This window comes from Paramormyrops kingsleyae, chromosome 4 (assembly GCF_048594095.1).
Source record: "Paramormyrops kingsleyae isolate MSU_618 chromosome 4, PKINGS_0.4, whole genome shotgun sequence".
Taxonomy (NCBI): Eukaryota; Metazoa; Chordata; class Actinopteri; order Osteoglossiformes; family Mormyridae; genus Paramormyrops; species Paramormyrops kingsleyae.
This window is the reverse complement of record NC_132800.1, coordinates 14,583,857-14,600,817: the sequence shown is the minus strand read 5'-3', so window position 1 is coordinate 14,600,817 and position 16,961 is coordinate 14,583,857. Positions and strand designations below refer to the sequence as shown.

Here is a 16,961-nt window from a genome sequence, read left to right as displayed (position 1 = left end):
AGTGGAACATGGAGCAGCTGTGTGAGTCCACAGAACAGGAGTAGCAGGAGCTGCACGACACGTACGTCAACTGGAGGGCATGTGACTGCGACCGCTAGAAGCAGCAGGATGAGTCAGCAGAAGTGGTGCAATTTGGGCACGAGGAGGCGTGTTGCAGCTTTGAGGCCCAGCAAGCTCAGGAATGCCGTGAGCTGGACAACCTGCAGGAGCAAGGCCAGCAGGACCAGGAGCAGCACGACCAGTGCCAGTGGGACCTGGATGGACTGTGTGAGGCCAAATAAACAGGCAATGGGGAAAGAAGTGGTGGTTATTTTTAGTTAATTCATATTTGCAGACACAAGTAAAGCTAATGACTATGAAGTGGTGATAAAAAAGTTTTATGAGCACCACAGAAACATGATACATGAACAAGCATGTTTCCACCAAAGTGTACAGAAGACGGGCGAATCAGGGGGTGTCTTAATCTGGAGCTTGTATGAATTAACAGAGCATTGTGACTTTGCCGGGCTGAAAGAAGAGCAGGTAAGAGACAGAGTAGTGACTGGAATTGCCAACCGGGAAGTTTCACTAAGGCTCCAAATGGAAAGTGACTTAACGTCAGACAAAGCGGGCAGATGGCAGGTCAGTCCAAGTCGATAAAGACATAGAATTCCAGCGTGACAATGACAGACATCCGGGCAGCGCAGCAGCAGCCCAGAGGGGACAAGCAGCACAGTGGAGGGAAAAGGCTGAATAAAAACGGGCAGTGGGAACACAGACAGGCCCAGTGACACCTTGACACAGTGTGGTAGGTCACATGCCCCACGTCTATGTCCCGCGTACAACAAGCAACGTCAGAAATGCAACAAAACAGGGCATTTCGCTGTTGCCTGTAAGAGTCAAGCAGTGAGAGCCGTAGCTCATTGATGTTAATCAATGAGGCTGAACCATTTGTCCTTGGCAGTGTAGAGGGGTCTGATTTCGATTCCATTTGGCAGGTGAATCTCCCTGTGTGTGGGAAGACGATAACTTTAAAAATAGACACTAGGGCAGACATAACCATTATATCCCATTATACGTACCAGTCTATCACAGCACCCTCTACTGGTGAAAACGGGCAAACCAGTCCCGCCCTACAGCAACTCTATACAATTTGAAGCTATTTTACGACGTGTATTTTGAGAAACACAATAAGTTAAATAAAATGATTCCAGACCACTCTGGAAGGTTGTACCTCCGGTGGCCCGCTACTATGTAGAAGACCTGCTCATCTGTGAATCATCAGACCAGGAGGAACTGGAAGAGCCCTGGGAGTCCTTCATCTGGTGAGGAAATCAGCCTGGTTCCCATTGGAGTCACATTGGCTCTGGCTGCAGATGATGGGCTCGGAGGACAAGGTCACTATGTCTCCAAACTTTGCGTTCCGAGAGACGATTCAGCTGCTTAAGTGCTGCACTCAGCCGCTCAGCCTTCTGTGCTACATGAAGTCGCTCAGGTTGCTGCTTCTATGCCGCACAAAACCACTCAGCCTGCAGCTTCTTCACCATGTGACCTCGCTCAGCCACTTCTATACTACACAAGACCATGCAGGCTGCTGCTTTAGTGCTGCACTCAGCCGCTCAGCCTTCTGTGCTACATGAAGCCGCTCAGGCTGCCGCTTCTATGCCGCACAAAACCACTCAGCCTGCAGATTCTTCACCATGTGACCTCGCTCAGCCACTTCTATGCTACACAAGACCATGCAGGCTGCTGCTTAAGTGCTGCGCTCAGCCGCTCAGCCTTCTGTGCTACATGAAGCCGCTCAGGCTGCCACTTCTATGCCGCACAAAACCACTCAACCTGCAGCTTCTTCACCATGTGACCTCGCTCAGCCAATCCTATGCTACACAAGACCATGCAGGCTGCTGCTTCTTTACTGCGCAAAGTTGCTCCTGCCCCATGTGTCTCAGCAAATGAGAATATATATATATTAGTGTCAGTCGGCATCGTCCTAATCATTCTGGTTTTCATGTCTATAAAGAAGTTTTTCTTTATAAACAAGGCAGAGGGTCACGTGTATCCTATATATGGAAAACTCTTCCCTAGAGAGTATATTTTTCATGTTTTATGCTAAATGCCATGCATAAAAAAATAAACATTATGTTATTGAAATATGTTTTCTTCATTTGTTAGGATTAGAAGGATTAGAAGCAGACAGACACCTCATCAAGGGACTAAGGCTCCATCTACAGACTATCTGTATAAGACCTGAATGAGCAGATATGGACCAGGCACCACCCCCACATGGACCTGAAGCTGTAATGAAACCGACATCATCAACCATGCTGTCCACCCTAATAATGAAAATGAAAGACTCTATATCTCTCAGCATAACTCCACCCACTGCTTCTAGTGATGGGAGGGTAGAAGAGCCATGTTTCTCAAAAGTACCACCAATATATTCATATATCAATATTAATTACATATGTCAACAGAAATACAGCCTATGTTTTAATATACATTACAAATGTATGGCTCATGGTGTTACATCACTATGGTACCGCACCCACATCAACCCCATGACCTCAAAGCTCAGGGCCACTGCTGGCCAAATGGGTGCCCTAAGCAGAAATTTACTTTTGTGCCCCCTCCCCCAAATATTACGGAAGTAAAAATAAAATAATAAAAAAAACACCTACTATAGGGGCCAAAATAGAACTTTATTCAAATAAAAGTAAATACATAAATAAATTGTATCATTTATAAATTACAATTGTAGCTCTACAGCAAAAAATACAAACTAAAATTACACTTTAAATAAAACATTTATAATAAATAAAATAAACAATAATAAACTGAAATAAAATCAACACTGTCATCTGCTGGAGCTTTCCAAAGTTCAAAATTTACAAAGGCACACTTCTGCTTTTTCTTGAGGCAAAGTCGTAAATGAGCTCTTCATATGATAAAGCCTTTGCTAATTCAGAGTTGATGCTGACAATTGCCAGACCACTCATGCGCTCTTGTGCCATAGATGAGCGCAAGTACGTTTTGATGAGCTTCATTGTAGAAAAACTTCGCTCAGCAGAGGCGACAGTTACAGGGAGCGTCACTGCTATGCGCAGAGCAATCCAGAGATTTGGGTACAACTTGTATATTTTTATTTATTTGTATATGTATATTATTAATATTAATTTATTATTATAATATATAAAAAGACTGGGTACTCTGCGTATAGGGAGCGGCGGTACTGTCAAAGCTCCACACACCTGTCAAAATCAAGTACTCTGAGAAAAGCAGAATATTCTCTCTCTCTCTCTCTGTCTCCCTCGCAAATACACACATAATAACCAAATACTCACCACCCACAACGCAGATATCAAAGTGTCACAAAGCAAAAACAAAACAGATCAATGTTTTGAAGAAAATTAACAAAACATCCTAGACAAAATGGCAAAAGGAAAATATGGGTTCATAGGACAACATGAAAATACAGACAAAGAAATAAATAAGAAATGCAGATTATCGAGGTCCAAGCTGTATGGCCTGAATGGACAATATAGCTACATTTAATATCAAATGTTCCCCTAGAATATCTGCAAATGAATGTGTATTAAGTACAGAAGCACTTTCTGTATGTATGGCTTGTGCTTATGCTCATTCATTAGCCAATCACATCACTTTACCATGGCTGAGGGCGGAGTCCGGCATGGTTTGGTCTGGCAGCCTCATACACAGGAAGCTTCTTTTTTGTTAATCTTATCGGGAAAGGTTTCAGTTGTGTGTGTGTGTGTGTGTGTGTGTGTGGTCCAGGTATACATTACATTGTGGGGAACAAATGTCCCCACAGTGTGATAAAAACCTATTATCTTGAAGTTGTGGGGACCATTTTTGGTCCCCACAAGGGGAAATTCAATTGAATAAAAATCTGTAATATGCATTATTTTATTAATAAACTCCAAATCCATGCTGCTCTTCTCAGTCTGGCCTCAGTCCAAAACCACACCTACTGCAGCCTGAGAAGCAGGAAGCTCCTCCCACTCTCACAAAAAAACTGAACAAAACGGAAATTAATCTGCTCAGTGTTTTTGGGAAAAGGTACTGATGGTGTAGGTTGTACACAGAAGTATAAATCAGCCTTTATTCTGGACGGCCAGTAGGCAGAGCAGGCTGAGGCATTTAAATACCTGGGCACAGTTATGGAGCCTCCATGTCATTCCCCCAACATGCTGACCTTGTGTTTAAAATGGCCCAACAGCTCCTGCACCTTCCACAGAGGCTCATGAGTTTTAATGTTAGTAAGAGAGATTTAACTCTGCTCACTTATTGGATCTGTTCTCACCTTAATATCATATGCTGGTAAATCTCTCTTACAGTCAAACCTACATCAGTCTTTCTCTGGTTGTTAATCAGGCCAGATAACAGGGTCAGCTCAGCCTTCACTGCTGGAGTCGTTCTCTCGGTCAGTCTCTAGGAAAGCCTGCCTTTGATTGGCAGAACTGTGTCATACAGAGACATGACAAGCCATTGTATTATTCAATGAACTGGAATAAATGGCAGCACAGCGCCCTCTGCAGTCTGCCATAGAGCAAGTCAGGATGAACAGCCGTCTAGGCTTCTCTCCCTGTGAACTTTAGACATGTAGATGTGTGCAGGTCTGGGCTGGGAGCTTCCAGTGTGCAGGGATAGCAAACGATTTCTGAATGTTCACTAAAGAAATATCAATCATCCTTGTGAACCTCGTTTAGTTTAGACTGATTTATCTATGACTTTGTGTTTCTGTCACTTTCACCCCTTTCAGACATGCACTGCCACCCAAACATTTCTTGACATTCCCCAGAGGGTCTGTACATGTGAACGCAAATGTCTGAATCAGTCATACTGGACGTTAAAAGGAGTTTACCCTGCTAGCTCCTTAGTATAAAGTCGGGGTAATTTCTGATTGACCCCCATGTGTGAATGGAGCAGGAAATTGTCCAGTGTAGGATCACACACACATACGACAGAGCTGAGATTCCTGGTTGCCTGAGACAAGGCCTAGCCTGGTATAAGAGGTACTCGTTGGCCAAGGCACAAAAGGGGGGTCAGTAACCCCCCCCCCCACACACACACACACACACACACAGATGACAAGGGAGACCAGCATTCCAGCTTTTATGGCCCAAAGATTTAGGGACCTACAGACGGCAGAATGGGCCTCAAGGATAGGGGTCCCTCAACTTGGCACACAGCCCCCCCCCCCCTTTCCATCCTGCCTTACAAACCACAGACTCACCCAACACCCTGAAGAAAGTTCCCTTTTAAGTTTGGCCTGTATATACCCTGTATATGTGTATACTTATTATTGCTAGTCTCAGTATCCATATAGGTTATGTTTGTTTGTGTCCTTAGACAGACTTAGTGTTTTGTCTGCCACCCTTATAACCGTGTTTCACATAGTATCACCTATTATCACACGCGGGGCCCCCCAGCCTGCCGCTGCCTGAGGAGCTGGGGGTCGTCGCCCCACCCTGTAACCTGCTGCCCAGGATGGCAATCCTCTCCTGCATCCTCGTTTCTCCACCTTGAGATGCTCAGGGAGAATCATCAGCTTCCCCCGTTTTCCCTCCTTTTTCTGAGCCAAGGGAGTTTGTGTCACGCCCTGCTCCGTCCGCTCCCGATGTGTGCCACGCCCCCTCATTATCCACGTGTGCTTCCCCGATTGTGCCCAGCTGTTTCCTGTTTCTTTTGGCTTGTCTTCTGTATTTAGTCCGCATCTGAGTACGTTACCCCAGATCCGTCATTGATGTTGGTTGGTGTCTCTGTCCTGTTGTCCCGAATAAACCCCGTTTGCCTGCATTCTCGGCTTGCTTCGCCTGCTTCCCGGTTCGCTCGCTCACCCCATCACAACAGAATGACGGATCTCCACAGCGACTCACCGCAGCAAGCCGAAGACGAGCGGCTCGGCTTGCTGCAAGAGGTGGTCTATTGGCTAAACCTGCCAGAGGTCCGTGAGGACCCTGGACTCCGGGACCTAGCCAGCAGAAGCGGGACCCTCCTTCAAGAGATGACCCCGCTCACGAGCAGCTTCTCCGGCAGCTTGGAGAGGGAGTGACGGAGAGGCGGCTCCAGCCGCTCGTTCTCTCCGGGGCATCCCCGTCGCAACCACCCAGCCAACGCCGGAGAAAGAAGAGGCGCAAGGGGAAAGGAATGGAGGAGACCCCGACCGTCCTCCTGGGGGCCTGCTCATTACTCCCTGCCTGGGATGACACCGCCGCTGCACCGCCTGCAGCAACAGCGGCTGCTGACGCCGCACTGCCCGCGGCACCGCCTGCTGCTGCTGCGGCCGCTCTGCCCACGGCCCCGCCTGCTGAAGCTGCCGCCGATCTGCCCGCGGCTGCGCTGCCTGCTGAAGCTGCCGCCGCTCTGCCCGTGGCACCGCCTGCTGCTGAAGCTGCCGCCGCTCTGCCCGCGGCACCGCCTGCTGCTGATGCCGCCGCTCTGCCCGCGGCACCGCCTGCCGCTGCTGCTGCCACGCTGCCAGCAACACTGCCTGACCCGCCTGCCCTGCCTGACCCGCATGCAGTCCCTGCAGCTGCCACCGCTCTGCCTACGGCAATGCCCGAGGTGACCGAGGCGGCGCCCCCTGCTGGCTGTGTGACGGCGGCGCCCGCTGCGGCGCCCCCTGCTGGCCGCGTGACGGCGGCGCCCGCTGCGGCGCCCCCTGCTGGTCGAACGCCCAAGGCGCCTGCCGAGGCGCCCCCTACTGGCCAAATGACTGAGGCGCCCGAGGTGCCTGCAGAGGCGCCCCCTCCTGTTCTGCCTGTCATGCCGGCGCCTGTTCTGCCTGTCATGCCGGCGCCTGAACTGCCTGTCTCGCCTGTCCTGCCGGCGCCTGAACTGCCTGTCTCGCCTGTCCGGCCGACGCCTGAACTGTCTGTCTCGCCTGTCCTGCCGGCACCTGAACTGCCCGAGGTGTCCGCAGAGGCGCCCCCTGCTGGCCGCACGCCCGAGGTGTCCGCAGAGGCGCCCCCTGCTGGCCGCACACCCGAGGTGTCCGCAGAGGCGCCCCCTGCTGGCCGCACGCCCGAGGTGTCCGTAGAGGCGCCCCCTGCTGGCCACGTGATGGCGGCGCCCGCTGAGGCGCCCCCTGCTGATCACACGCTCGTGGCCCTGCCTGAAGCCGCCTCTCCCGTCCTGCCCGCGGCCCTGCTTGAGGCCGCCTCTCCCGTCCAGCCCGACTCTCCTGTCCTGGCCGCAGCTTCAGCTGCACCGCCTGCGGCCACGCCCCCTGCTCTGCCCAAGCCTACACCCTCGGGCACCACCCTCTTGACTTCCTCGCCCTTACCCCAGCGAGGCCAACACCCCCCAGGACCCCGCCTTTCAGTGTCCCGTAAAGGACGGGGACACAGGCGTCGGGCCCGGGTCCCGCCCGCCCTGCCCCCTGGCTCGCCCGCGCGCCCCCTGGCCGTGGCTCGGTGGCTGCCTGCGGGTCCTGCGGCTCCTGTTCGGCCGTCGCCTCCGGGTCCCCCTCCGGTGCCTCGTCGCCCACCTGCGGTCCCTCCGTCGGCGCCTCGTCGGCCGCCTCCGGGCCCCCCCGCTTCGGCTGGGCGTCGGGGGGCGCCTCCCCTGGCTCCGGCTGCGCCTCCGCCTGTTGCGGCTACCCCCTCCTGCCTGCCTGCGCCGGTGTTCCCTCCTGCTCCCTCCTCGTTTCCTTTGTCGGTCCCTCCGTCTGTCTCCTTGTCCCCTGTGTGGTCCCCTCCGGCTCCGGCCTCCCGTCCGCCTGTGGCCCCTGCGGCTGACTTCCCTCGCCCGCCAGGGTTCCCTTGGGCTCCCCGTTGTCCTCCTCCCTTTGTTCCGTCTCCTCGTCCCTTTGTCCCTCCTCCGTTCCCGTCTGTCCCTCCTGCCTTTGTTCCTCGTCCCTCTCTGTCTCCTCTGTTCACTCCTCGCCCTGTTGTTCCTCCGTTCTCTGGTCCCCCTGTGTCTCCTGTTTCGGTCTTTTTGTCTGCTTTTCCTGTCCTGTGTCGTGTCTTGTCTTTCTTCTTGTCTCTTGGCCTGTTCTGTGTCTCTGTTCTGCTCCCTGTTTTTGGTTTTTGGTCCTGTTCCCTCGTCCCGTCCGTCGCCTCCTCTCAGGCGCGCCCGGAGTGCGCGCCTTTGGGGGGGGGTCCTGTCACGCCCTGCTCCGTCCGCTCCCGATGTGTGCTACGCCCCCTCATTATCCACGTGTGCTTCCCCGATTGTGCCCAGCTGTTTCCTGTTTCTTTTGGCTTGTCTTCTGTATTTAGTCCGCGTCTAAAACAACAGTTTGTTCTTTGATATCTCCTAAATGGCGGCGTCCTCACTCTGCTCAAAGTGCTCCATGCGTATTGGACTCTTATCCAAACAAGACTGTGGCCATTTTGAACACACTTCCACCAAACGAGATTCATATTCCAAAAACAGTCACGCAAAGTGAAATAAAGTGGCCTAAAAATTGTCTGACCACACTCACCCCTTCTGACATTTACCCCCCCAAAGTGAAATCTGCCCCCTCTCTCAGACTAGACACAGCCTCTCCCTAAACTTAAAGACCAGAATAAACATATTCACAATTCAATATTAATATCAAAATGAATCAAGCCTATATTATCAAATACTTTAAAATAAATTTTGGGATGCCATTTAAATGTTTACTTATTATTTATTTACATATGTACAAATGCATTTGTTTGAGAATGACAAGAAATATCTTTGCAGGGTGAGTGAAAAGTTTGGAAAAGAAACAAATTATTATTTAGATTCTGATGTAACTGATATCATTTTGCAAGAGGCCAATAGCTCATCACCAAAGGAAGAAGAGGGACGTCAGAGTAAGAATCCACCTTTCCATTGCGTTCAGGGGTATATCTGTATTGCTGCAATGCCACTGTGAGTGTTTTGTGGGATACATTGCATCTGATAATCTTATTCCTAAATTGCGTGGATTAAAAAGAAGAAATTTACACCAGAATATAAAGTTAATCAGGATTCCTAAAAAAGAGATTATTTTTAGGTCATTTGGAATCACATACAGTGCATCATAGATGATCAGGCATGTAGTGAAATCAGAATGCTATCCACACTGGTCTTAAGGAAAAATAGAAACGCTGCAGTCAGAATAACAAATCAGCTATTAACTGTCCATTCTCGTTGTTGCTAAATATGCATGTTTTTTAACTTCACCAAATAGGACTTTTACTGTAGACTAATTTTATCAGGTTAATGTTTTATTGTGCGTTAAATAATGACTGTACCCATTAACCATATCTGACATGTTGTTAGGCGGATGTTAACTGAGGGACCGCAGCGTCTCACGTGCTGCAACCGACGGGAAACCCGCAGTTACCTCAGGACGGCAGTAGGGGGCGGATGTGAGGCTCAGCCGTCTGAAGTTAAACCGCATTTTAAATGAGAAGTTAAAATGTGTTACGCTTAATTTTTAATCACTTGTGTAATTATTTACTTAGGTAATAAGGACTTAGTTCGACTTTTAATGAGTCTTTTCCCGAGTATTAATGGGGGTGAGAGAGAGACGCGGTTTGCTAATTAGCTTGTCGATTGTCAGGTGTAGCAGTTCACAGGTTTAGTTAGGAAATTTTATTGTTGCTTGTTGTATTTTGATCATTTAATCTAATATATGTTACTAATGTGATTTATGACTTTTGTTTTTAACTCTATGGATATTTTTTTTTGCTTTCGCTGTTATGTCTCCCGTCTCCTTTTACATGGTTATTATATATGCTGATTTAATCTAATGCTGTTAGTTATGTTCAATTACAGTAAAGTGTATTTATTTAATTGTATTATATGATTTATGTTACCCAGTTACCTCACGCTTTGAGCAGAGCTGAACCAAGACATTAATAGGATACAATATGAAGCCTTTATTGTCAGTGTACAGGCAGCAAATACAATATACAGACAGAAATATATAAAATGTACATATACAGGGGAGGGGAAAAGCCCCCCCACTCATCAGGATTACATTTCATTATATTTTAATCAGACAGAAAAATTTTGCATGTTTGCTAAGTTTGCTGAACCCAGTCATTTATTTTCTCTAACATACATCACACTTCAGACAGAGTAAAAGGGGTTATACTGGTTAAAAAGCAGAGATTTTACCTTTTTGTCATGGAGAAGCAGCGACATGTGACACTCTGATAAGGTAAAAATGATTCCTCCAGCACAGTGAGCTATCCCAGCATGCACAGGGACACTGAGGAGTTTGCATAATAAACACAAAACCCTGGACTGAGGGGTTCAGTGAATGAGGAGGTGAAGCTGTACAGGAGGGTCAGTTCATCAGAGGAGACTCTGTAGAAGGACAGAGTACCAGCCGCCCAGTCCAGATACACTCCTACTCTGCGGGAGCCTGAGGGCTTTATGGGTATGACAGTCTGTTTATTATTGTGCCGGACAGAGTAACTGTCAGGAGAGCAGCGCAGCATCCATGACTTGTCATTGTGTCCAGGCCGACAGTCATCACTCCCTCCTTTCCTACTGATTCCTTTATAAGTCACTCCTATCAGGGCTCCATCTCCACTCCACTCAGCCTCCCAGTAACAGCGACCAGTCAGATTCTCTCTGCACAGAACTTGGGGCCACCAGTCAAATCTCTCTGGATGATCAGAATATGGCTGCTCTGCCCCCCATGTCACCTTCCTGTTCCCCTCTGACAGAGACAGGTGTCTGTATGCTGTGTTTGGGTCCAGCGACAGCTGGCAGAAGTCTGTAGGCAAGAGGAAGAGCGATTAATCCCATCACGAAGCCCAGCATCTCCATCATTATCACTGTCACACCTCACACACTCACTAACACAGAACTCGCTCCAATACACACATTATATTCCCAATATACTCATGTAGCCGCCCGAGTCTGCGGCGCTCCGGCCGCTGTGAGACTCGCTGGGGACCGAACTGCACTTTAGCCTGCACTCTATTATTCTGTACGATACATAAAATATAAAAACGAAGCAGGAATTCAAGTATGTGAAATACCTCAGGAAATGTCGGACGCCCGCGCGACGCCGGCGGGAAGACGGGGCGAAATGCTGCGCGTGCTAAATTAATAGCCTTAATTACAGGTAAATAAAATTACAAACAGAATTAATCAAACACGTTAAACCTGAAATTTTAACCCAAAGAGTACCACTAGAAGTTAATTTGTCTTTTCTTCAAAAGAAGAACTTCCTTCAAACCACTTCGGACACATACCGCCCTCCAGCAGCGTTCAGCGCCGACTAGTGATGTGTCTGTCGCGAACGACCCGCTCAAAAGATCCGGATCCTGACCAATAGATATTTTTATAAAGCAAAACATCTCCGCGGCTCAGCGCTCCATTCTGCTCTGACTGTGACTGAAGTTTGTGTTAATGGCGTGTGAGCCGGGCGACCAATCACGTGATGAGTCAGACAAGGTGGGTACGCGTGCTGACGGTGTACAGGTACAGAGCAGGAGGGAGGGAGAGGAGGAGAGAAAGAGGGAGTGTGGTGCGCGAATAATAGGCAAGATGAGTGGTAGTTGGGAACGAAGCGGTATTTTGATGCATTTTAATAGCTATGATAACTCAAAGGCAGAATGCACAATTTGCAAGATGAGGCTGCGCATCCAACAGTTCAGATGGAAGAAAAAACAGACACACATCACGATAATTGTGTGAATGCTATCATAAAGTAGTATTAATGGTATTAAGAATAAAAGCATGCAAGCTTACATTTATGGATCCCTGGTCTGGTCCTACACTCTCCACTGTGGTCCACACTATAGGAGAAGCAGAATGACATAGTACTGCTGTATCCATTTATTTAATTGTTGCATTTTCTCCACATACATGAGTCTATAGCAGGAGCAGACACACATTCTGTACTCACTTCAGTTTCTCCAATTTACAGCTGGGATCCTCCAGTAGAGCAAAGAGCAGCTTCACTCCCGAGTCTCCTGGGTGATTGTAGCTCAGGTCCAGCTCTCTCAGGTGTGACGTGTTTGACCTCAGAGCTGAAGCCAGGGAAGAACAGCCTTCTTCTGTGACTCTACAGAATGGCAGCCTGCAGAGAGACAGACAATATCTCTCCAATAAATAAAAACACGTCACCACTATGAGTATTACTTTTAAGTAAATGTGACGACTTCAATAAAGATTTCAGTAATCACACATTACAGTGTGGAATACCCAGTAATATTGACCTCAGTATCTCCAGTGTACAGTGTGAATCCTCCAGTCCAGCAGAGAGCAGCTCCACGCCTGAATCCTGCAGGTCATTGTCACTCAGGTCCAGCTCTCTCAGGTGTGAGGGGTTTGACTTCAGAGCTGAAGCCAGGGAAGAACAGCCTTCTTCTGTGACTCTACAGAATGGCAGCCTGCAGAGAGACAGACAATATCTCTCCAATAAATAAAACACCTCACCATTATGAATATTACTTTAAAGTAAATGTGACGGCTTCAATAAAGATTTCAGTAATTACACATTACACTGTGGAACACCGAGTAATATTGACCTCAGTATCTCCAGTGTACAGTGTGAATCCCCCAGTCCAGTAGAGAGCAGCTTCACCCCTGAATCCTGCAGGTCATTGTCACTCAGGTCCAGCTCTCTCAGGTGTGAGGGGTTTGACCTCAGAGCTGAAGCCAGGAAAGAACAGCCTTCTTCTGTGACTCTACAGCCTGACACCCTGCAGAGAGACAGACAATATCTCTCCAATAAATAAAAACACCTCACCACTATGAGTATTACTTTTAACTAAATGTGACAACTTCATTAAAAATTTCAATAATTACACATTACAGTGTGGAATACCCAGTAATATTGACCTCAGTATCTCCAGTGTACAGTGTGAATCCCCCAGTCCAGCAGAGAGCAGCTTCACCCCTGAATCCTGCAGGTCATTGTCACTCAGGTCCAGCTCTCTCAGCTGAGAGGAGTATGATCTGAGAGCTGAAGCCAACACTTCACAGCAAGTCTCTGTGAGTCTACAGCTGTCCAGCCTGGAAAAGGAAACGTGTTAAGATATAAATACATACACCACACACAGGTATATCAAATAAAATATCAAAATAAGCAGTTTCAAGTACAATAAGACATGCAGAATATAGCTGAAATATCAGTTATTTTGTTGTTTCCTTGTCCTAGTCAGAAACAAATAGTTTTTACTTGACACTCCCCAGCCGAGACGAACCTGCTTTTTAATGACCTTACAGGGTGAGTTACCCTGAGACTCTGTAATATATGCATAAGTATTTTTCTAAAGCTCTGAGCAGCGCTGGGGCTCAGTGATCAGCACTACAGCCGACCCAGGGGTTCTAGGGTTTTGGGTTCAGTTCCTGCCTCGGATGTGTGTAAGTGTACATGTTTATGGGGGTTTGAATGTCAAGAAGAGCTTAAGTTATTTTAATTATGTATTTTTATATGACTTTTGAATTGCTGACATCAAGACTGAAATCCATATTTTCTGTTTGCTGTACCTGTGAACCTGTTAAATATACAAAACACTAATCAGACAATTATCAATCCTGTCAAATAGGGATGAAATAGTGAAACTTTATTCGTCCCCCTGGTAAAATACTGCTGTCGCCTCTCTGATCTTACTCTCTCTGACACACACATACAGGTCAGAGCTCAGGGTTGGCCAGCATCCAGCCCCCTGAAGCTGAGGGGTAAGGGACTTGCTCAAGGGTCCAAAACCAGCATCACTCAGCCAGATATTTAAACCAGTAACCTTCTGACAACAGGCACAGAGTCCATACCCACTGAACCACACACCACAGCAAGAATGTTAAGAAATATACATATTCTGCAGTATTCAGAATGAAAAAGAATTTCTGGGTGTCCATATAAATACACCCGCATTGTTCTGATAAGATATAAAAGCAGTATCATGAATAACATCTGTACTTCATTAGCAACAGACGTATGTAAGATCACTTACAGAGCTGTCCTAGATTTCTTGATCACAGGCAGCAGCCTCTGAAGACCTTCATCGGATCTGATGTATTTCTTCAGATCAAACACATCCAGCTCCTTATCTGACATCAGTAACACAAAGGCCAGAGCTGACCACTGTGCAGGTGAGAGGTCTGCTGCTGAAAGACTTCCTGAACTCAGGTATCTTTGTACTTCCTCTATTAGAGAATTGTCACCCAGTTCATTCAGACAGTGGAACAGGTTGATGGTCCTTTCTGCAGATAAATTCTCCTGTATTTTCTCCTTGATGTGCTGGGCAGTTTCCTTAATGTTATGTGAGCTGGGTCTTTTCTTTCCCAGTAGTCTTTGTAACAGAGTTTTACTGGAGTCTGTTGAGAGGCCAAGGAGGAAGCGGAGGTAGAGGTCCAAGTGTCCATTCTTGCTCTTTAATGCCTGATCCACTGCAGTCTTCAGCAGGTCAGCTGATGAATGTGACAGAAACGCATATAAAGCAGCAAGATACTCCTGGATGCTCAGATGCACAAAGCAGTACACCTTCTCCTGATACAATCCATATTCCTCCTTAAAGACTTCTGTGCACACTCCAGAGTAAACTGAAGCTTCAGTCACGTCAATGTTATTTCCTATCAGATCTTGCTCATAAAATATGAGATTGCCTTTCTCAAGGTTGTCAAAAGCCAGTTTACCAAGTTTCAAAAGGAATTCCTTGCTGGTTTCATAGTTTTTCATATACTTGTCATTTTTTAAACTCACCTGAAAGATGAGGAAGTGTGTGTACATTTCAGTCAGAGTCCTTGGAATTTCTCCCTTCTCAGTCTTACTAAAAAGTCTTTCAAGGACAGTGGCTGAAATCCAGCAGAACACAGGTATGTGGCACATAATGAAGAGGCTCCTTGATGATTTCACATGTGTGATAATCCTGCTGGCCAGACTCTGATCACTAAATCTCTTCCTGAAATACTCCTCCTTCTGGGCATCACTGAACCCTCGGATTTCTGTCACCTGGTGGACACACTTAGGAGGTATCTGATTGGATGCTGCTGGCCGGGAGGTTATCCAGAGGAGAGCGGATGGAAGCAGATTCCCCTTAATGAGGTTAGTCAACAGCACATCCAGTGACGTTTTCTTTGTTACATCAAAGCAGTTCTCATTGTTCTGAAAATCTAAAGGAAGGCGACATTCATCCAGACTATCAAAGATCAACAAAACTTTGTACCTACACAGCTCAGTGGATTCAAGCGATTTCAGTTCTGGGACAAAGTGGTGAAGCAGATCAATCAGACTGTATTCATCCTTAATCAAATTTAGGTCCCGGAAAGGAAGAGCAAATATGAAGTGAATGTCCTGGTTTGCTTTTCCCACTGCCCAGTCAAGAATAACTTTCTGCACAGAGACTGTTTTCCCAATACCTGCGACCCCTTTTGTGAGTACAGTTCTGATAGGTGTCACACGCCCATGTAAGGGTTTAAATATATCATTGCAATTGACTGCAGTATCTTCTGTTACCCTTTTCTTGGATGCTGTTTCAATCTGTCTCACTTCATGTTCATCATTGACTCCTCCAGCTCCCCCTTCAGTTATGTAGAGTTCTGTGTAAATCTCTTTGAGAAGTGTTGGCTGTCCTTCCTTAGCTTTCCCTTCAAATACACACTCAAATTTCTGCTTCAGCTTACATTTGATTGTGCGCTGATACTGCGACAGAAGATGCCCTGAAATGAAATGAGAGCTTTTCAAAAAACATTTTTTACTCATTTAAGCCATATTAAATCAAATTAAATAAATGATAAACTGAAATGTAATACATATTTTTTCATAAACTCTTTTTCTGCGGCAAATCAAACACACTGAATGAGGTACAGCTCTTACTCTTCTCCAGCATGTCAGCAAGATCATTTTGCTCCATGGTCCTCAGGATGTACAGTGTGATGTTCAGAGCTCCCTCTCTACCACAGGTCTTCTGCATCTGACCATCACTGTCCAGGTCATTGTCCTCCTCCAGCTGAGGCTCAGAGCATTCTGGGTCATTCTGATCCAGGTACCTTTTGAATTTCGTCAGCTCATCCTTCAGAAACGTTTGAGCTTTTTTCTCCAGTGACTGAAATGAACAGTTACAGTTTAATTATTATCACTCCAGGCACCGTATCTTTTTATAACTTCATTTGTGAATTATGCTGCGTTCCATTTCAACTTGTAACTTGGAAATTCGGAGTTCCTAGTGGAAAATTTCAACTGAAGTCGGAATTTAATGTACACTGGGCTACATATAAGTGAATGAAGATGAAGGCCATTTAAACTGGGGCACATTAAACACAAGAAGTTATCTGGCTAAGCAAGAAATCCTGCTGTTTGAAACAGGTCCCTATTCAAGCGATTTCAGGTCCCTGGTTTTGCTAAATGTCTTTCCGACTTGCTGTACTGAAACGAGGTTAACTTGGGTGTGACGTCATTCCCAGCTCCGACTTCCGAGGTAAATGGAACGCAGGATTAGTTGTAAATATCATCTCTTTGATAGGATGAACTACTTATTATACATCTGTAGAAGATATATGTCAATTTAGATTAAATTCAAGAAAATATACTTCAGTAATAAATGCGAACCTTGAAGATGGATGATAAGTCTTCTTTATGTGGATGTGAATTACATCTATTCACTCCGTCCCTGTGAATAAAACACAAATATCCAACCATTATATTTTTATTTAAATAGATGTAACTGCCATCCACATTCTGAGCTTATTTCATTAGGGCGTCTTCCTGACATCAGCTTGCTTATGACAGTATAAGAGAAGCAGTGACATCTAGTGGCAGCACAGAGAGACAGCAGGTAGCAGCCAGGAGAGACGGTTTGGCATGTAGCTCCCAGTCACTCAATGACATTCACTGGTTACTTCTTGTAAACTGTAACATGATTTCAAACAGATTTCAAGTTAATTACCATAACTATCCAGGGGTTAGAATTTGGGGGGGGGGGGGGGCAACCCTGGCTCCTGCAATTCAGGGCCCCCACCTGATCTCAACTTTTTTTTTATTTTGCTAAGAAAACACATTGATTAAATGTTCTTACCAAACCACTTATATAATTATT

General features: G+C 46.7%; 1 protein-coding gene across 1 annotated transcript in view; it reads right to left on the bottom strand.

Annotated features, from left to right (window-relative positions):
* LOC140588992 (NACHT, LRR and PYD domains-containing protein 3-like) overlaps positions 1-16,961 on the bottom strand; it is a 164,577-nt gene that overhangs the window by 42,855 nt on the left and 104,761 nt on the right. Inside the window, exons 6-7 of the mRNA XM_072711657.1 lie at positions 12,453-12,626; positions 12,141-12,314 (exon numbers count right to left, since the gene is read on the bottom strand). Coding sequence (XP_072567758.1) covers positions 12,141-12,314; positions 12,453-12,626 — 348 coding nt within the window. The remainder of the gene's footprint in view (positions 1-12,140; positions 12,315-12,452; positions 12,627-16,961) is intronic.